The following is a 19,591-nucleotide window of genomic DNA, read 5'->3' as shown; positions in this document are numbered from 1 at the left end:
AGTTGGATTTTATAATAGTCGCTCTACAACAGTTTTCTTTAGCTGAATTCTTTAACTACTATTGCAACAGTTTGTACATAGACTTTCAAGATGGCATTTTTCCGTGAATTGATTGACATTTTGGCTCCCGCCTACGCTACAGCCGAAGATCCTGATGTTGAGGACCAGGTGGACGACACTGCTATAGACTCTGGCTCTGAACCTCAAGCCAAAATAGCAGAAGATAACAAAGCTGACAACGCAGCTAAGAGAGCTAATGCCGGCCTTGATGAACAGAATGCAGAGGGAGGAGACGAAGATGAGGAAAAAGAAGAAGAAGAAGAAGGAGATGACGAAGAAGAAGACGAAGACGAAGATGACGAAGACGAAGAGGAAGAAGAAGACCAATTAGAAGTCCTGAAAAAACAATGTCAAGAGACACCAAAGTGTAAGCCATATCTTCACCATTTGCACGAATGTATCGAGAGAGTCACCAAAGAACAGGAGGAAGACGGCTACGATGAGAAGGATTACAAAGAAGATTGTGTGGAGGAATTCTTCCATTTGGAGCACTGTATCAACGACTGTGCTGCTCCTCAATTATTCTACAAGCTCAAATAAACGTCCTAGACCAAAATTTGTATCACCATCCACCATATTCAGCCCCTCAAGGAAACCAGAACCAGCTCATATATATGAATATATGTCAAGTCCATTATTTATTCTCCGAAATTTTTCACTAGTAGTATCTCATGAAATTACTTTTATACAAAAACTATGTAGAAGGTTAAAAGTATCATGATTATTTCTCCTCCAAGATCTTGGCCTTGGCAGCAGCCTTAGCCTGGGACTCAGCACTCAAGATACCTCCACCCCACTTCTTTCTGGATTCCTCGTACTTCTCGGTGAAGTTCTTGTTGATGGCAGAAACCAATTGGGCCAATTCAGCCTCGTCTTCTGGCTTGACATCGACCAGAGCAGCAACAGTAGCGGTGCTTCTGTGGATCAAGGTACCTAATCTGGCCTTACCCTTCACAATAGCGTATGGAACACCCATCTTTCTGCACAGAGCAGGCAAGAAAACGACGAGTTCAATAGGATCAACATCGTGAGCAATCAAAACCAACTTTGGCTTCTTGTTCTCAATCAGAGCAACAACGTGGTTCAAACCGAACTTGACAACGTAAGGCTTGGAAGAAACATCCTCCTTCTTCTTACCATCAGCGATGGCAGCAGCCTCTCTGGTGAGTCTCTCCTGCTTCTGTTCGTAAGTCTCAGGTCTGTACTTGTTGAACAACTTGAAAGTTTGAGCAGCAGTGTTTCTGTCCAAAGTGTTGGTGAATTGAGCGATAGCTGGAGGGACCTTAAGTCTCTGGTACAAGATTTTCTTTTGTCTTTGCAATCTGACGTTAGCTGGCCATTGGGCAGCCTTCTCGGACACCTCAGTGACAGCTGGGGCAACCAGGTTGGTGTCTGGAAGCTCTAACAATTGGTTGGTAACTGCAGCGTTAGCGGTAGCGGATGGGAGAGACTATATTCTTGTTAGTACTGGGTTTGTTTTCAACTCATTTTCTTCGGCAAAATTACCAAAAGTTTGCAAAACAATGAGATCTATCAGAGGAGCAACTTTCAGTATTTCTCTACCGTTCATCTTAGTGCTTGAATACATACCATTTTGAAGCTAGTAGGTGAAACCGAGTCCAATTTTCAATTTTTTTTCCACTAAAGAGGGAAACATCGCGAGAGAGGTGGAATAATATTTGTCATGTGATTGTCTATAGGGTTTGTTTATGGTGTAAGGGTGCAAATAATTTAATTTGGAGGTATATGCTAAGGTCAAGGCAAGTAGACTAGATTAAGATGTATTTAATGTTCCTAGTGAATAAAGAAATACCAGATGTAGAATTTTTTTTACTGTCCTGACACAGGTACCAATAGCTATTGCAGATTATGTTTTGTTAAAGTCAAAAATAAAGAAGATATAAAACTTTATCTATGCAATCTAGATACAGCTATGAATCCATATTGTTTTGTATTAAGGAACGAAAAAGATGTAGTTTTGAAAGCAAAAAATATGGCATTCTAGAGAGTATGCACTAGGAGAATATGAGTCTATGGAAGAATATATGCATGACATTGAAATTAGTAACAATTCGCCAGAAGAAGCAACATCATCAAGAAATCCACCTGATGATCATCAGGTTGAACAGAAAGTGAGATTATATAACCAATCAGACGAAAAGAGAATAGACTTGGATACTTATCATATTTTAAAGCTGAAGGTGAACAGGAAGCATGTATGAAATAACTGAGTCAAGACATTTGAATGACGGTACTTTTCTATTCATAGAAAACAACAAAAACTATATCATGCGTATAAATAAAACTATAGACTGGAGAATAGAAGATAAGTGGTCAAGAGAACCTTTGGATTTCATTTTTAGTACTTATTTCTTTAGAAAAGATGATTACCAAAAGTTCAGAATTTAGATGATGTGTTTTGGTTCAAATTTTTGTAATTTGAGATAAAACTCAAATTTTCTTTATACCAATGTGGGGTTGAGTTGAGAAAGTCATCAACTTTTATGCGAAGGTCTAGCCTTCTATTCTCCACTTTTCATGATCTAAAAAGAATAAAAAACAGCTCATTGTTTTGGTTCTAAATGATGATGAATTGTCCATGGAGAAATTCTTCTAACTTTGATCTGGTGGGATGTGTGCAGAAATATTCTTTTCCCGCTACGCTATGTGTTTCTCCCTTCTCTTATGCTAGTTCCTCTGGCATCTTCATTATTGGGATGACTAAGGAAGTCCAACCAAGGAAGTGTCTCGTTCTTTGGCCCTTTCCGGTTGCTTCATTGTACTGTTCCCAGGCATAGCCCGTTCTTTTAAATTCATTGTAAACATTGGTCACTAGAATCTCTCGCAATTCTTTGTAAATAGGCTTGGCCATTTCCTTTACATCTGGAAGAGCACCGGAAGACTCTGCGTAATGTTTCAAAGCATCCAAGATTAGATAGTTAATGTTCAACCAAATATTTCCCCTCCAGTAGTCTTCTCCACTGTGGAAAAGAGGGTGCGATTTGGATAAAGATCGAATGCCGAATTGAGACCAACATATATCTGGATCTCTCAGATCTTGTAATACATGAATCAACCGTTCAGAATCTTCTGGAATAAGTTTCAAAGCAAACGGTAGAAGAGTCACGTATCCCTTATGACATTCAAAAACATCATTGTCGTCGTCATCAACCGTTATGTCGCAGTAACTCTTCTCTTCTTCAGACCAATGGATCTGATCCAAGTTATATAGCACTCCCTGTTCAATAGTCTCAAAGTAGTGAACATCGTCGGCTTTATTCAACAACTTCGCAATGCTCTTCATTGATCGAGACATTAGCCCCATCCATGAAAGAAGATCAATGTTGAGTTCACCGGAGTCTGGTTCTGATGCTCTTGGATAATCATCTAGTCCACTTGGTAGGCACAAATCTTTGGTTCTTCCTATCCATCTGTAAAGCTGGTTGGGATACTTGGACTCTCTGCTGAGCCCCAAGGTCTCTCCCTTTTGAGTCGTGGCAAACCATTCGAAGTGTTTTTTCAATCTAGGATAAATGTCTTCTGCGTAGTCAACTAGTATTTCTGGATTGTCTAAATGAACATGGCCCATATTTTCGGAAAGATCCTGGATGGAGACAAAATCGTCTTCCGACTTTGGAGAATCATGAGCCATATTTAGTAGCTTAGCAAAGACTAACATTAATGTAGGAGGGTTGGCGATATTAGGATTTTGAACTTGAAACTCTGCCGGTACCCTACTTCTGGCTTCAGGGCCCAAGATTTGTTCCCTAGCAATCCAACCGTCGTCATCTATCAATGCAAACCAACTTTTTAGAATTTCGAGTGCCAGATCACTGTCATAATCCAAAATGGATAAAAGATGAAATCCTTCATCCCAATAGAATCCACGAGGAAAAAATGGTCTGCTTGGAACGGAAGTAAATAACTCAGACGGACCTTCCGGTTTCCCAACAAGTTTGACATTGTCAAAGGAGTCGTCGTCAACAAATGCATTCCTATCGACTAACTGTTCACCATAAAAGTATCCGATTCCCCCTGCTAGATTTGATAAGAATTCCTTACCAAAGTTCAAATATTCTTTGGTATGAAATGGGGCTTGAAACTGTAATTGAGAAGAGAATTTTTCATCAAAGTGGGTTAATGCTCTATCCACATAAGAATCGATGTTGGAAGAGGAAAGTTTTTCAGGAGCATCTTCTAAGTTGAAAATAATGTTCAACTCAAACTTACCTTGAAATGTCTTTTGAATGAAGTGTAAATTACCTTCAAAATTGTTAATATTCCTCAAGGTTGTCAATTGATCAACTGGTATTTCACTCACATTCAAAGAGGGATCTTCTCTAATTTTTCCAACAGATTCTTGAAGTAATGAAATAAACACCTCTTTTGCCTGCCACAAATGTTCGTCGGGGACATGCAAAGATAAATGATGCGTTAGAGAAGGATCTAAATCAGGGGCAGCCAAAACAGTAGCAGACGGGTACCTGTTGGAGGGACCATCTTCGACTAATAATTCAAAAGCGCCTCCCAAAACTTTGGAGACGCCAGTCAATCTTGTCAGATCATTGTTAACATTCCCAAATTCATCTTTATTGCCTGCAAACATTAACATGTTATCCTGGTCTTCCTCAGTTCCAGCATAGAATATCAGAGACGTTTTGACATTTTCCTGTCCTTTCTTTGGCACTCCAGTAATTTTCAGGGCCCAATTACCATCACTGGTCTTAACAAAGTCAGATTTTATCAGCACTTTACAGCCTCTGTCCTTGATGATGTGTCTTCCTCCAACCCTTGCATCGTACTTTACCCAACCGAAACTTTGAATCTCTGGGTCCTGTTCACAAGAATGCCTCAGCTTTACGATTCCTTCAGGATCGTCAGCATTGAACCACATGAGACCTGAAAGGAAACTATGGGGAATCTTTGGTTTGATTCCGACATACAAGTTAGATCTGTAAGGACCCCACAAGAGCGATTGATCGGAGATCTTCTGAAAAGCCTCCGGTAGGGACAATTCATCAGAAGGGACATTTTCAAAAGCAATGGCAACGACCAAAACCGAAATGAGGCTTAGGATCCGGCGGTTGAAGAGGTTCATGAGTGAAAAAAGATGAAACGGTGGAGCTCGGTAGATCTTAAAACAGTCGAGGGTACTGAACAGAGATTCGGGTTGAGGCCCAAGGAGAACCAACCCATGGAGCAAAAAGAGATGTTCGAGACAACAGCAGAGAGAGTGTCTGATGGTGCTAATGCTAAGATGAATAGCTCGTTGTTTACATTGAGAGGATCACAATAAAATGGTTTTTCCATACTACTTCCTTATTATAGACTCGCACGGAACAATCACAGTAGAATGGGCTGATTAGCAGAGCCGTAATCTTGCTGGGCCTGCTGAGCGTATTGTTCATATTGAATTTGTTGTGGTTGTTGCTGTGCTTGGGGGTGTTGTTGTTGTGATTGTTGTAAAGGCGGCTGTTGTGGGAGCTGCTGTTGGATTTGTGGAGGTTGTTGTAACTGTTGTGACTGTAAATTCATCTGGTACATTGGCGTTTGAGCATTTCCGTTAGTATTGCCTAGACTGGAAGGAGTATGACCTGATTGGTTTATATTTGGAGTCTTTTTAATATTTTTTCTTGGCTTCCTCACAGCAGTCTTTTTCTGCTGTAGAACCCTTCTATCTTGTTTGTCGTTAGACCCTGGTACAGAGCCGACTAGAGCCCCAGAACCATTGGGGTACTGGATTTTAACCTCATGCTTCGTGACTTTCACAGAATCATTGGGGCTCAGGCCCATTTTGATCTTGCAAAATCGTACCACCGGTAAAACTTTTTGCAGTTCTTGGTGATACTCTTCGATATCCCGTTTTATGTCTGAAACCTGAGTTGAGACCGTCTGGAAAAACCCACTTGGGCCGGTACTACTGTCAACTGAGGCTAGCAGTTTAAGACTTGAAACCATCTGGTACCGTAAATGAGACAGTTTTTCCTTCAATAGGGAGATATGTGATAAAAGTAGGTCTATATCCAATTGACCACTTTCCAAGTCTTTAATGGTCACGGTTTCCATAAGGTATTTCTGGGAGGGCTGACTTGAATCATCATTTTCCAACTTAATTTCGACTTGAAAGTCTTTCATTGTTGTCTGAAAGGCTTTGAAAAGAAATACACAGCCCCAAGTTGGCGTACTGGATGCTTATTCGGGGGTAGAAGTGGAGAGCGGAGGTGGTGAGGTGAGAAGGAGGAGATATTAGGAGCCAGAAAAAGCGAATGTTGCTTATTTAATCAATACAAATGGAAATTATTGTCTGTGTCTCTCTCTAATCACTATGCTATCGTTTTGGACCTTCCATGAAGAGTCTTTGATGAGTTCATTAAGGTCTGTTTGGAAGTAGTCTTGTAGGTATTGGGTGGGTAAAATGAAATATGATCTGTTGAAGGTATTAATTGCATGCGCTACCACCTGGTGGTACCCCATTTTTAAAAACAACAGCTGTATGGAAAGTTTAGGGTTATACTGGCATTCGTGGTAATATCTGAACCATCGGTCATACTTTTGAAGTATCAGCAGCTTGACAAGCTCGAAGCTGTGGTTTAGTTGTTCTCTCCCGTAGGAGTTGATAGGCAATTGATCTCTGTATTCAAAGTAGACTCTAATAGCCTTTTGGTATTCTTGATTGAAATGGGACAAATGTAGCACCAAATAAGAGCTGAACTCCCCTAATTGGTCACTATCCAGCTTCAATCCCTTTAGTACATTTAATAGCAAGGGCAGGTACGTTTGGTAGTGGCCAAACTTGACTGATTCTTGGATGGAGAATACGTAGATTTCATTTGCTTCGTTATCAACAATTGGCTTGTCAAGTATTGCTTCCCTTAATTTCCTCAAACCAAGCAAAATTTCATCCCTTGGGGGGCTCTTCTCACCACAGAGCTTCTTTATATGGCTAAAAAGCTTCTTTCGTTCTTGCTCGTCTTTCAACCGTAGATCATCCCCACGGCTCACCAATCCATAAGAAGACGGTTTATTTGATTCCTTAGAAAATCTTTCCCTCCTCCTCTTAAGTTGTTCTTCCGTAGCCATGTAAGGGACCTCTAGTGTGTCTATTACTGTTCATTATTTAGTCTTCTATGTTTCTCTTTCCCCGTCCACAGACGAGGAATCGCGAGAGTTCCCGCCCAATCTCCCTCCAACTTTTATTAGTCCCCTCATTTTCTTTCCTCTAATGTTGATGTAGACTACGAGCTGTATAATCACAAAGCTAATCACTGCTGTCCAACCGAAAGCTTCTCGATAACAGTCTACCTTATCGTCGCATACGTTCATTGGCTTTTTCTGCAAAAATTCCACAAGTTCTTCCATCGTCTTATCATCAATTCTCCCCTTCAAGTAGTCAAGATTCAGTGGTTTGATATGTTTGTCGTAAACTGATCCAAATAGGTGATTCAATAGCATATTGGGCAGCATTGCTGATAGCATGAACACTCCCCAATTCATGGAAAAATTGTTCAATCCATATAGATCGCAAACAATTGCGGGGTACGTCGAATAGGTGAATCCATACCCGAATCCAAGTAACATTGATATCGCCAAGAGACTCTTTAAGGAAGAGGCGATAAGCCCCATGATCTGCGTGGCAAATATGATGATAGTAGGAACAAATAGAAACCAAGTCCTTTGGATTTTAAACTTCTTGATGGTCAAATCTCCAACTACTCCACTGCTCAACCTGCCTAAAGTAGAAGATATAGAAATAACACTAACTTGCAGTTGTTGCTGTGTTTGTAAATACTTTTCCACCTTTAAAGGGAATTTGTCGATTCCTTTTGAAAAGTCTGCAATTGAAAGTATGTCCTCTGATCCTCCGGTTAATGCTTTAACCATGTAACCACAAGAATAAATGTACATCTGGCCCAAGCCTGCTAGGAAGCCAAGCACCGCAAATAACATCCAGAATTCTGGCCGTTTTATTAATTGTCTGATATTCATCTCTGGTGACTCGACCGACTTACTGGTAAGTGTCCATTTAGGTGTGTCGGAGGGATGGTCCATCTCCACTTCAAACGGTGAAACAGGTCTTGAATGACGAGGGCTAATCATTACATCGCTTTGGAAATGAGTCAGCTCTATGTCATGGCTTGCGAATGTCGGGCTCATTAGCTGAACATTAGCTTCGTCCTCATTGTCCTGTTCTTCAAACTTTTTGTTTTTACTCTTCATCAGTGAAAAATCATAGTAACAAACGATCGGAACGCACAGAGAACTAATCACAAGACCTGCCCAGGCAATAAACCCTAAAAATGCTGACGTATCTCCCGGGAAGAACGTAGCCCCAACCAGAGAGAAAAATGTAGCGCTGGCTCCATACATTGCCAGAGGCAACGACGATGCCAAACCTTTCATGTTGGGGAAAATGGACATACTACATTTGAGGGTAGCACTATTAACGAATGTGGATCCAATTCCAACTGAACAGAGGTACATGGAAGATCTCCACACGCTTGATGTCTCATGGTCGAACTGAATCTTGAGTAGGAAATATGCTGAAAAACTCATAATTGATCCCAGTATCATCGCTGGCGTGTAGCCATATTTATCGATGATCAGTCCTACTAGAGGTGCCGAAAAAAGAACTCCTTGCTGACCAGCTGTGGCAATGTTAGAGGCATTTCGTGTTGTATAGCCTAATCTTTGGGCCAATTGAGGGCTATACGCCGAGTAAAGATACAGGGTTCCGCAATTGATATTAATCACCGTGACAGCCACCATGAGAAACACCCGTGTTATTGCCTTCATTTTTATTTTTGAGGTTAGAAAACAACTGGGAGACTTTCTCCCCCCGGTTTACGTGATGAAGTGAAAAGGGGAGAAACGCATAATAAGGTAACGGCTTTTTGCATGAGTGAATGCTAGATCCGGTTTTCAGATGTCGGGGATGCAACACTACGTTTGTGGTTTTCTTCAATTTTCTTCTCCAGATTCCCTCGTCCCTATACCCAAAGCTCTTTTACGTTCCATGGTTGGACTCAAAGTGGCCTATTTTGGCTCAGACTTTTTCAGTATCAGATGCTTAGATCATCTGATGAACTTGAGCTTCAAACAGCATCATATTGGAACACTGGACTTGATTGCTAAGCATTCCAAACGGGGTGGTAGAGGTAATAAACAGATCCTGGAAACCCCAATAGTCAGCTATGCTAAATTGAAACAATTGAACATTTTGAGAGCGGAGAAGAACTCGGAAATTGAAAGTCTTTCCGCTAATAGCTATGACCTGGCAATTGCTGTTTCCTATGGCAAATTAATACCACAGACATTTCTCAAAAGCCTCAGATATGGGGGGCTTAATGTCCATCCGTCTCTACTACCGAAATACTCAGGACCTGCACCACTACAGCATACTATTTTAAATGGTGACAGTGTCACTGGCGTCACCGTTCAGGCTTTGCATCCTACCACTTTTGATAAAGGATCTGTACTAAAACAAGAAGTCTGTCACGATTACCGTCCTGATTCAGAAACAACCGAATCTTTAGGGCTTAAACTTGCTGATCTAGGCGGCCCGCTACTAAGTGACGTTGTGAAGTTCACTTTTGATAATTTAATTCTTCCTGAACCCGTAGAAACCTCAAATGAATACAGTTATGCACCAAAGCCATCGCCCTCTCTGTATCAGATAAATTGGAATGTGCTCTCTACAACAGAGATTATCAGACGGTTTAACGCTTTGGGCCCACTTTATACCTTCAAGCATTGTCATGTAGTCAAGAAACCCCCTTTCACCGGCTTGAAAAGGGTCATCCTAGATAAAATCTCCCCAATAGCAGATATATCATCCAATCTATCAGCGGAATTGACAACTCCAGGAATGTTTACTTCGGTAGAGGACGGTCTCATTATTAAAAGTCTTGACGGATATATCAAGGTAAAATCTCTAAAGTTTCAAGGATTTGGAAGTCAGGACTCAAACTCTTTCATGGCTAGTTTACCGAAAAGAACTGGCGATTCAGTGCATGTATTTCTATTTAACGACTCATAAAATAACTTGACATCTCTTGTTAAAGTCTTGTACAGCAATTGATAATTTCTGATAAACTTCCCTTCTAGTTTTCTGTTCAGGAAGAGGTATGAACATTTCGGTAGCTTCGGATTTGGAATCCCTTTCTGTTAATTTGATTTGCAACCCTGTGCTGTCGACTAAGATGGACTTAATCTGCTTCATTTCAATGCTTCGAGAAACAGAAAGATCTGCTATCGAAACCAGGATAATGTGTGTATAGGAAATTACGACAACATATTCTCCTCCGGGTAGAACTGCATGGGTTAGATATTTATCGTTGAAAAATTGACCTCCATTAGCTGATTTAAGCCAAAATTGACCCTGGGCATCGCGTTCGGAGTAAGGACTGATAGGAGAGTTCTGAGCGACAAACCTAGGTAACCTCACCTTCTCTATGCCTTCACCATCGAAAGCCGTTGTTGTGCTTCTAATACCCTCACCAACGTTGGAAGCAAGGTCAAAAAATCCAATGGCAGTCTTCGTTGGTAACCCTATAAGACCCTTTCCAATTCCTTTGAGGAATCCAGAAGCACCGTCTGTCGCAGCGCCTTGAGATGGTGCATCTGTAAGGCCAGTAATACCACTAGATACACTCTCAAACAAAGAAGATGCACCTGCTGAAAAACCAAGGAACCCATGTTTGCTTTTGTTCCTCCTTTGATTAAGACGACGTCGCTCTTGAAAAGATGTGTCAAGAGTGGCAGCTGTAAGCCCTTTAGCCATAGAACCAGTAAATTTCGCAAAGCTATCGCTTAGTCCAAATACAGATTTTTTGACAAAACTCAAACTTCCTTTTGCTAATCCTATTCCAAGCTCCTGTGGTCGGTCATTCATAACAAAGCCCATGTAAGGTTCGTAAAATATATCCAAGAATCCAGAACTTAGGTTATTGAACAAACCAACTGGATTACCCAGGAAATCAGCGGATCCTAGAATCTTGTACACCTGGTACAAGAATGCTTGGCCATAATGGGTCTGGATAAGCTGCAACAACAATGGAACTGGCACACGAACATTTTCAATCAGAAGGGCATTAAGCCTCACTGGAGCATAGTTGATGTTTCCTATGGCCATGGTTAAAATATTCAGGAAAAACGACAAGGCATTGTCTGAGTTGCTAACCTCGTCAGCATTGATATGCTCCGTACGAACGAAAGACAAGTTCATTTGCATTGGCTGGAAATGAAGAGCTTCAAAATAAATATCGCTATCAGAAACATTCTTATCCAATGTTGGCAAATCCAAATCATTATCACATAGTTTATCTTCAACTTTAGCTTTACCAGGCACCTTAAGGGCATCCAAAACCGCAAACAAGAAATCTTCGTCGATCTCAAGCGTAAACTCTTGCAATAATATGGTAGCATATTTGATTAACGTAACACCGTGCGACTCATCCTTGACTTTTGATATGGAGGCTGACCAAGCGGGATGATTATTGATGTCTTTGTTGGAGTTAGGCAACACACTAGGATATAACACAATTGGATATATCCCTCCATAAAGTTGGTTATCGAGTTGAAACCATTTCAACTTGAAACTCAAATTTTGATAGATATCAGATTCGTTATAGCGTACTTCCAACGATCTTAAGGTCAAGTAGCATAACTCTTGCTGCCTGTTATTGATAAAAGAAAAGCCTGCACCTTCCAAGTTGACAATAAGTTGAAAAAAGTAGTCGTTTTCTGAGTCAATTGTTTCAAACTTATCAGCGACCGTAGTGCTAGATTCTGATTTGGAATGCAGCTTGTACATACTCTTCGATGAATCATAATTGGAAATCACTAACGATTGTGTTGGACCATCGGCAACTACATTCAAGTCAACAATGGACTTTTCTTCGGTGCTAGTAGCAGGTAATACCATGGGTTTCAAGCTTCCTATCTCTTGTAATTGCACATGTCTCTCAGCATTGTGTGAGCGGATAATCAATTCCTTCATTGAACCTGCTGGATAGTCCCAAGTGTAAGGCATAACACTCTTTGGTGGCAGCCTGTAGTATATTGGTTTGAATCGGTAGCTTGGGTCTTCCAGAATCCCCTCTTCATTGATCATAGGGTTACTCTGGTAGAATATGAACTCTGAATCACTGAAGTTCCTCATCGAAAATGGCCATTTACCATTAGCATCTATGATTGTTATGAACAGAGATCCGTTTTCCAGTAAAATATTGATCTTGGTGAGAATGTAATCATTGTTGTGTTTCAGAATTTTAAGATAAATTTCACCAATGTCGTTGATATTAAAAGGTGAGGACAATTGAGTACTTCCGTCGTCAAGTCCTAGCGTGAGCTGTTTCTTACGTCCTGTTCTTAGATTATAGAGAGGAATCGAAGATCCTGGTCTCACTTTCAACTGTTTTCCAGTACCATATTCCTGAAGGATGACTGTACTCTCAATTTTGTTTGTGAAAATATATCTCGGTGCAACTGTAACTACTTTGCTAAGCCAATACTTTCCTGAACCTTCTCCAATGGTCACACTGAGATTCTTTTCATATCCTCGCGTATTACATGGAACATCAACGTTAACAGATTGGCCCACTGTGTCAAGGCCAACCTTTCTACTGACTTCAGAATCTGAAAGTCGTATTGTAGCTCTATTGCCATTCCAGTTGTCTCTATCAAAAGAGAACATTTTTGGTAAAGCCTTCTTTACCAATCTATGCTTATCAGTTTGAGAATCGCTAACAAAAGACTTCATAGTATTATAGCCCTCACTCAAAAACAGATCTTCACTGGTTCGATTCAACACCACGTAAGGCGAAAATATAGTTATCTTTACCCCTGCATAATCACTGTGAATCTTTGAATAGTGCAAGTTTAAGTGAAGCCTTTGTCCGTCTGTACCTCTGGTCGTTACTCTGGTTTCCGGTTTGAAGTCACTGTTTTTTGGTGAATTGATGATACAGAAATCAGACTTGTCTATACCGCAATCTAATGGTTTCAAACTCAAAAGCAAAAAGTGATCCAACTTGACAACATGTACAGCGCTAGAGTTGCCTTGTTTCAAAAAATTTCTCCAATCTTTCTTTGAGCTCTTGTCGTAAATTCTATAAGATAAGTCATAGGGTAGTAAGTTAATAAGCTCCAATGGTGGCGAAATAACAATTTCCATTTGAGGATAAACTTTTGCTAAAGCATAGTTTTCGTTTACAATAGCATAAGCTTGGAAATAAAAGTTTGCTCTTTCTTTTCCTTCCTCTTCAGTGCAAGCAAAAGATACAGTCTCATTCCTCAATGTCTTCCACGTCGTGCTATTGCTTGACCAACCAAACGATGAGTCTAACCCTTCTGGTTTAACAAAAATAGAATCATTTAGGACATTATCAATCGGGATAGCATAAGTTTCATCAGGATTGATTGTGAAGCTCTTCTGAGGAACACTTGACTTCGGGTCAGAGTTAAGACCGATACGGATTTTTACTTGAGTAGTATTCGTGACTTTAACTGTGGACCGAATTACAACATGCTTCACGCTATCTTCCCCAAGGGTGATCGTTACAACTAAACGATTGTGAAAATTACCTCTTGCTGGCTGTAATGTGAATATTTCTTCTCCTATAGTTTGTAACGAAACTTGCTGCAGCTTTTCATACGGGGAATCTTCCAGCTCAATTCCAATGAACCCTTTCATGCTATCAACTGAAAGAGATTCACGCAATGTTCTCCAGTCTTCAAATACCCAAGAAACCTCATCTCCATTGGCAATAGAGGTGAGTCTGTTCGATTCAGACCCTTCAATCCAAACTTTAATGTTATAGCCTGTATGGTTGAGTATTCTGTAAGGGCTGTTCTCACCTCGAGGTTGCAGAGGTATATCATCAGTCAAAAAAGTCGCTACCTGGTTCAGCAATGCAAGAGATCTAGAAGTCATCGTGATCTCGGCTTTATCCGTGGAGCTAATATTCACCACAAACTTGTCGGAATCTCCTTTGGCTAATTTACGTGACTTTTTAACGTGAAAGCCCAATGGCCAAGGCTCGATGAGAGGTTCCCATGCTGAACTCGAATAGTTGAATATGTTTACAAATGACTCCAAATTTGAAAAAGCCTCTAGGTCTGTCGACCAGTTCTTGGCAACTACGTCGAAAGGTTTGACATTCATATCGAGTACAGGAAGTTCATAAACATCTCCTATCAACACACATCGAAGACCTTCAAAATTTGCAACCAGTGATTCATCTCTCACAACAACTTGTGCCTTATTCTTGACTTTGTAGGAACGGACTGACGTTTGAGAAATAGTAGAGATGATAGTCGGAGCGTATTGAGATAGTTTTCTCTTGAATTCTTTTGTGAAAGAAATATACTGAACTCCAGGTGCGGTTGTGGACTTGTCTGGTTCTTTATCCTGCTGTCCCATCAGATCAATTGCTTTGTTAACTATTGAAATTGCTAGTCGGATATCACGAACGGAAAGTCTCAAAAGAAGGGGGTCAATATGCAGTTTGATGCTTGTTAACCGATTTAATTCACTAGAATTACGGTCATCAACCGTCAAACTGGTTGAAAAGTTATCCAAGATTCTCAATCTGTTGGTATCAAACTGATCCATCCTGCACAAAAACATACCAATATTTTTCAAAGACAAAGATTGGGTACGATGACTATCGAACAACATTTGCTCAACATTAAACACGATGGCTTCTGTTGTGTCCAGACTTGGATCTGCCAACAGTATAACCGATACATCAACAACATTAATAGTGAACTTGAAGGCTTCCTCATTTTCATCTTGCTTCACAGCAAGTTGATCTTGAGATTCAACAGAGACAGATTCAGATTCCTCCTCTTCAGGTGATTCGTTGGACATTGTTGATAACTGAACATTCTGAAGCGCAGGATTGGCGCTAGAAATAAACCCAGTATCAACAAAAGATTTCAAGGCAACTAGATAATCAAGAGCAAGAATCGTTTTGGGACTGTCGATAGCCAATGTAGCACTCTTGCTACCTGCTTTAGAGAATGCTGAAGCCATGAACTGATAATCACTATCTTGGGCCGTTGACAATATCTTCGTAAACTTGTTGTCCTTAATTTCACGAGAGTCTTCAACGATGAACGACCTTGTTCGCAGTTCAGAGCTAAAATCATTGTTCTCTTTTAAAGTGAACAACAGATGAGTGTCATTGAGAGAAATCTGGGAAAGAGACGATTTATCCAAAGATGTTACCATATCAGTATGATCATATATAGTGAGGGCAATTTGTGCGACATCAAATGTGAAATCCAACTTAGTATGATCAGATGGTATAACTTCTTTCTCCGCAGATTTAGGTTGTTCTTCCTCTACTCTTTCCACATTAGTGCCTCTAATCTCCTTATTCATGTTCTCAGCATCATTTCTCAGTGCTTCAAAATTCTCATCTTCATAATCAGAATCGAACTGAAACACCTTAGGTATCACAGCCATCAATTCCATGATATAGCGACATTGCAACTCGGTCAAATTCATCTCGCTTCCTTCTAATCCGCCGTTCACAACACATATTGGTCTCTCTTTTATATATTCATCGCAATAGTTCAGATGAAGTTTAAGCTCAAGCTTATCTATGATCTCAAACAATTGCTCTCTCTGATCTTTAGTGTAGAACTTTGAGGTCACTTTAGTAGATCTTATTCCTAGATCTATAAGTTGAACAACATTTGATCGCTCCTCGATAAACTTATTGGAAGCGTATAATTCTCCTAAGAAAGCAGTAATTGTCTCAAAACGATCATTCGTAGGATCTATCGCCTTCGGCAATACAACTGTAGGAGCCTTAATAAGAACATCAAATAGTATTTTTGTACTATTGTCGATACTGCTTGCCTGGTTCAATGCGGCATCCCTAGCATTATCGTAGATGTACTTCATCCTCTGGAATTGACTAAGGAACTTTATTATGTTGTTGAAAGGACCTTCTACGAAAACAATTTTCATCGAGCCCGTACGGAGTTTCAATGTAGCACTGTATTCTTTGGAGTTTATAGCTGGATCAAAGGTTTCATACTCCAGTTCGGCAAGGTCATTACCCTCAAAACTTATCAAGTTTCTTAAGACTGAAGATCTAGAAACACCTTCATTAACTTCGTCGAATAAAGAAAGTCCTCCAATTTTTGCGCTGACCTTCAACCTTTCGGGGAAGACTACAATACCAATATCAGCTTCACTTAACTTTGTTGTGGCAAGCTTGATCCCATCATCGTTTAGAACAGCGATTATGCTATCCATCTTGATTCGGACGTTTATTGTTTCAGGTGCTAGCATTTGTTCAGTGTCATCATTGTGTCTTAATTGATCGGCTGGAGTTTCTGGTGGATTGACATCGGTGAACGTATTCAGAGCGTAGTTCAGTAGTGTTAGAATGGACCTTCTTGTAATAACAAATTTAACGTCAGCGATGTTCAAATCAATATCTTGGTCAAAGCAGATAATTTGCTCGCCATTCAGAGGTACGATTCTCTGAGTTTTATCATAACTTAAAGTAAACAGGTTGCCCCTCTTGTTGACTACCTCATGTTCCTCAAAATTATCGGAGGATAGTAGATACTTGAACTCGTTTTCTCCTGATTGCTCGATAAAGTCTTCCACATTGATGTCTAATAGCGAAAGATCAACGTGAAGCTGCTTAGATGTTTTGAACAGATCCAATTGTACTTTCTTTCCGATTATACGAATCAGTGTCTCGGAAACAAACGTTGAAGCGTCGTCGCATCTCAACAATGAAACTTCAATCGTGTCTAGAGTAAAGTTAAATACAAACAATTTTTGGGTAGACACCGTAGGCTTGTCGTCTGAACCCGCAGACGAAACATCATCGGGAACCTCATAACTAAACTTTTCAGTAGATTCATTGTTGTTTGCAACGCTAAACCCATTTTCTTTAGTGGTCTCAGCGTCTTCGGAGATATTATCAAGGTCAGGAATCGCATTTTCAAGCAGTTGCATGATCACTTTGTACTGAAAGTTGTTGAGAGCAACTCTGAATCTTGGAACATCTCCCCCAATCTTAAATCTCGGTAAAGAAATGACAGATTGAGCAATTGAAACTCCAAGCGAAAAGTTCATGTTTAAATTATCCAAAATTGTCGCTGACACATTACTCGAGTTTCCATGCAGCTGTGAAATGGTTGACTTGATGTTTTGTCCAACTAAAACTTGAGCATCCTGAATTTTCAAAGTAAACTTATCATACATTAGGTCCTTTAATGTTTTCCAGTCATTGTCATCATACTGCTTGGAAACCTTATCCGTGACTTCTTGATATTTTGACGGATCCACTAAATCACTTGTAACAGAAATGTGTCCCGCGTCTAGGACTGCCACTGGGGATTTCCAACTAGAAGGATCCAAAGGTATAATAATCAAGGGTGACTGCATATTCAATTTCAAATTGATTGTTTTGTGCTCTTCTAATGCGTACTGTAGTCCAATTCTAGTTTGCATTGTGAAATCTTCCAAAGTTGATTCTGCAGCATTGATTATAGCACCAACCGTCTCTAAATGAATTTTTGGAGGTGTAAAAAATCTTGCAACATCCTCTATCAGTTTCGGATTGTGGAAAATTGTCATACTTTTCATTCTAGCAGTTAATGATGAATCGGCGGATCCATCCAAGGGGTTATTTTCAAACGCTAGTTGGAAAAAGGGTTCTCGTTTGCCTTCAGGGGTGTGTGCAACCACCTCAGGGTCTCCCAAAGGTTTAACGTTGACAATATGCTTGTAGAGTGTATTTTCAGTACCATCTTCTACGCGCAATTCATCAAGCTGAAATCTGGCTAAAAAGGAGTCTGGGCGTTGAAAGAATTCGGAATAGCAACCTTCAAATACTACTTCACATAGATTCTTTGAGGTTTGGGTCCTCTTAATTGCGAGAAATCCTTTTTGTAAAACTGAAGATACCTCCAATTTGACGCGGTCCTTCGGAATTTCCACAGCTTCGGTAATGGCTTGTTTCTCGTCAAAGTCAATCACATCATAGAGCTCCTTTCTTTGTTCTTCTGTCAATTCCAGTTGATCTTTAGATTCGTCGACTTGGGTGTCCTTTTTGGAAGGACCCCATATCATTGATAACCACCCTCCGGAAGTATTTTTCTCTGTTTGGTTTGACAAAGTGTTTGAAGGCGAAGTTGCCTTTTCCTTTCTGAATTCTCTTCTTGCAAGAGATCTATAAAACCTTATATCAGGATAAGACAGCTCATACTCGAGTTTTTCGAATTGTTCAAGTTTGTCATCTATAAGTTGCTTCCCTTCAAGCTTTTCCTTCCATAATTTAATGTATAGCTTTCTTTGATCCCTTCTGGACTCAAAATATTTCCAGGACCATTTGCGGTTCTTCTCGTGAACCTCTTGTAAAATGCATTTGGCTGTATATTGCATCCATTTCAATGGATCTTCCTTGACAGTACATTTGGGTCGCAACTTGCGGAATTTCCTAGTTTTCAGGTACAGGTGGTATTGAGATGCAGTCCACAAAAAATCTCTGTATTGATCACCATCTAGATTAACCCCGAACTCTTCAAAAAACAACTTCAAAGCAACATGAGGAGCCGTTTCTGTTGTTCCCACTTTATTCAAGGTTACATGGCCTAATCCAGAGACTGGTTCTAGTATGTATTGATGGTCTGATCTGTTGTCCAATGACTCTTTAAACCTTCCGAGCAAAACTTCAGGATCGGGATCTGAAATCGAAGTTGTTTCGGTATTCCAATAAAGAGCAAACGAGTCCAAAGTGAGCAATTTGTGCGTGTACAAAGTAATAGAAGATATGAAGTTGGGTACCCAATTGGAATCTGTAGACACAGCGGACAATTCACCAAGAGTAAAACCAACCGAATAAGGTCTGTTGGTAAACACATCAAAATCTTCGTATCTAACATGGATGTTCTTGATCGTGACCTGAACGTTATCAGTGATCTTCGTCAGTAAACTTTCAACAAAAGATTCATTCTTCTCAATACCCTGCTGGTCCAATTCCCTTTCATCTTCATCAGACTTCATAGGCTTGGAGTTGGCCAACATTTCCAATTGGTCCAATTTGTCTTGTTTGAGCTTCTGCGCCCTTCTCTCTTGCTCTTCAGGATCAAACTTCGAAGGATCATTTGGCGTGGCCAGTAGATAAACGCTGTCAATAACGATCTTCACAGGCTTGCTCTTCAAGTTTGACCATGGAATCTGAAGAGTAAGCTCTCCAAGATGGCCAAATTGGACGTCAATGGGCAATCGAAGCTCATCAAGGGACTCTTTTCGCAATCTTAGATCTCTCAGCTTGACATCTCCACTCCATATTCCAATGTTAAGCTTGTTATTGTCAAAGTTCTCAATGTAGGCGCCAATAAACCTGTTAAGGATGTTAGCTGCCAAAGACTCCAACATTTAAAGGTGATAAGAAGGGTCAATTGCTATCGGCCTTTAAATAAGGGAAAGCCAGGATAAATGAGGTTAAAACAATAGGGGGAAGCACTCCAGAAGGTAGGTCGCGAAGGCGGA

General features: G+C 40.3%; 8 protein-coding genes across 8 annotated transcripts; 2 read left to right on the top strand and 6 right to left on the bottom strand.

The window, feature by feature from the left end:
* Nucleotides 1-90: 90 nt before the first annotated feature.
* On the top strand, nucleotides 91-600 carry PAS_chr1-1_0217 (Hypothetical protein; the record flags this gene model as incomplete). Its single annotated transcript, XM_002489823.1, has 1 exon — nucleotides 91-600. The coding sequence occupies one exon, from the start codon at nucleotides 91-93 to the stop codon at nucleotides 598-600; it is 510 nt and encodes a 169-aa protein (XP_002489868.1).
* A 181-nt stretch (nucleotides 601-781) lies between these two features.
* Nucleotides 782-1,653, bottom strand: PAS_chr1-1_0216 (60S ribosomal protein L8; the record flags this gene model as incomplete). The annotated part of the gene is made up of 2 exons (XM_002489822.1): nucleotides 782-1,510; nucleotides 1,651-1,653. The coding sequence occupies 2 exons, from the start codon at nucleotides 1,651-1,653 to the stop codon at nucleotides 782-784; spliced, it is 732 nt and encodes a 243-aa protein (XP_002489867.1).
* A 1,090-nt stretch (nucleotides 1,654-2,743) lies between these two features.
* On the bottom strand, nucleotides 2,744-5,158 carry PAS_chr1-1_0215 (Processing alpha glucosidase I, ER type II integral membrane N-glycoprotein; the record flags this gene model as incomplete). The annotated part of the gene is made up of 1 exon (XM_002489821.1): nucleotides 2,744-5,158. One exon carries the CDS (start codon nucleotides 5,156-5,158, stop codon nucleotides 2,744-2,746), a length of 2,415 nt encoding a protein of 804 aa, XP_002489866.1.
* Nucleotides 5,159-5,403: 245 nt separating this feature from the next.
* On the bottom strand, nucleotides 5,404-6,195 carry PAS_chr1-1_0485 (uncharacterized protein; the record flags this gene model as incomplete). The annotated part of the gene is made up of 1 exon (XM_002489820.1): nucleotides 5,404-6,195. One exon carries the CDS (start codon nucleotides 6,193-6,195, stop codon nucleotides 5,404-5,406), a length of 792 nt encoding a protein of 263 aa, XP_002489865.1.
* A 162-nt stretch (nucleotides 6,196-6,357) lies between these two features.
* On the bottom strand, nucleotides 6,358-7,140 carry PAS_chr1-1_0214 (Hypothetical protein; the record flags this gene model as incomplete). Its single annotated transcript, XM_002489819.1, has 1 exon — nucleotides 6,358-7,140. One exon carries the CDS (start codon nucleotides 7,138-7,140, stop codon nucleotides 6,358-6,360), a length of 783 nt encoding a protein of 260 aa, XP_002489864.1.
* Nucleotides 7,141-7,185: 45 nt separating this feature from the next.
* PAS_chr1-1_0213 (uncharacterized protein) lies at nucleotides 7,186-8,853 on the bottom strand (the record flags this gene model as incomplete). Its single annotated transcript, XM_002489818.1, has 1 exon — nucleotides 7,186-8,853. One exon carries the CDS (start codon nucleotides 8,851-8,853, stop codon nucleotides 7,186-7,188), a length of 1,668 nt encoding a protein of 555 aa, XP_002489863.1.
* A 130-nt stretch (nucleotides 8,854-8,983) lies between these two features.
* Nucleotides 8,984-10,096, top strand: PAS_chr1-1_0212 (Methionyl-tRNA formyltransferase, catalyzes the formylation of initiator Met-tRNA in mitochondria; the record flags this gene model as incomplete). The annotated part of the gene is made up of 1 exon (XM_002489817.1): nucleotides 8,984-10,096. One exon carries the CDS (start codon nucleotides 8,984-8,986, stop codon nucleotides 10,094-10,096), a length of 1,113 nt encoding a protein of 370 aa, XP_002489862.1.
* On the bottom strand, nucleotides 10,091-19,477 carry PAS_chr1-1_0211 (Putative vacuolar protein sorting-associated protein vps13; the record flags this gene model as incomplete). Its single annotated transcript, XM_002489816.1, has 1 exon — nucleotides 10,091-19,477. One exon carries the CDS (start codon nucleotides 19,475-19,477, stop codon nucleotides 10,091-10,093), a length of 9,387 nt encoding a protein of 3,128 aa, XP_002489861.1.
* Between the last annotated feature and the right edge of the window lie 114 nt (nucleotides 19,478-19,591).

Source organism: Komagataella phaffii, chromosome 1 (assembly GCF_000027005.1).
Source record: "Komagataella phaffii GS115 chromosome 1, complete sequence".
NCBI lineage: Eukaryota > Fungi > Ascomycota > Pichiomycetes > Pichiales > Pichiaceae > Komagataella > Komagataella phaffii.
This window is presented reverse-complemented; position numbering and strand designations above follow the sequence as displayed.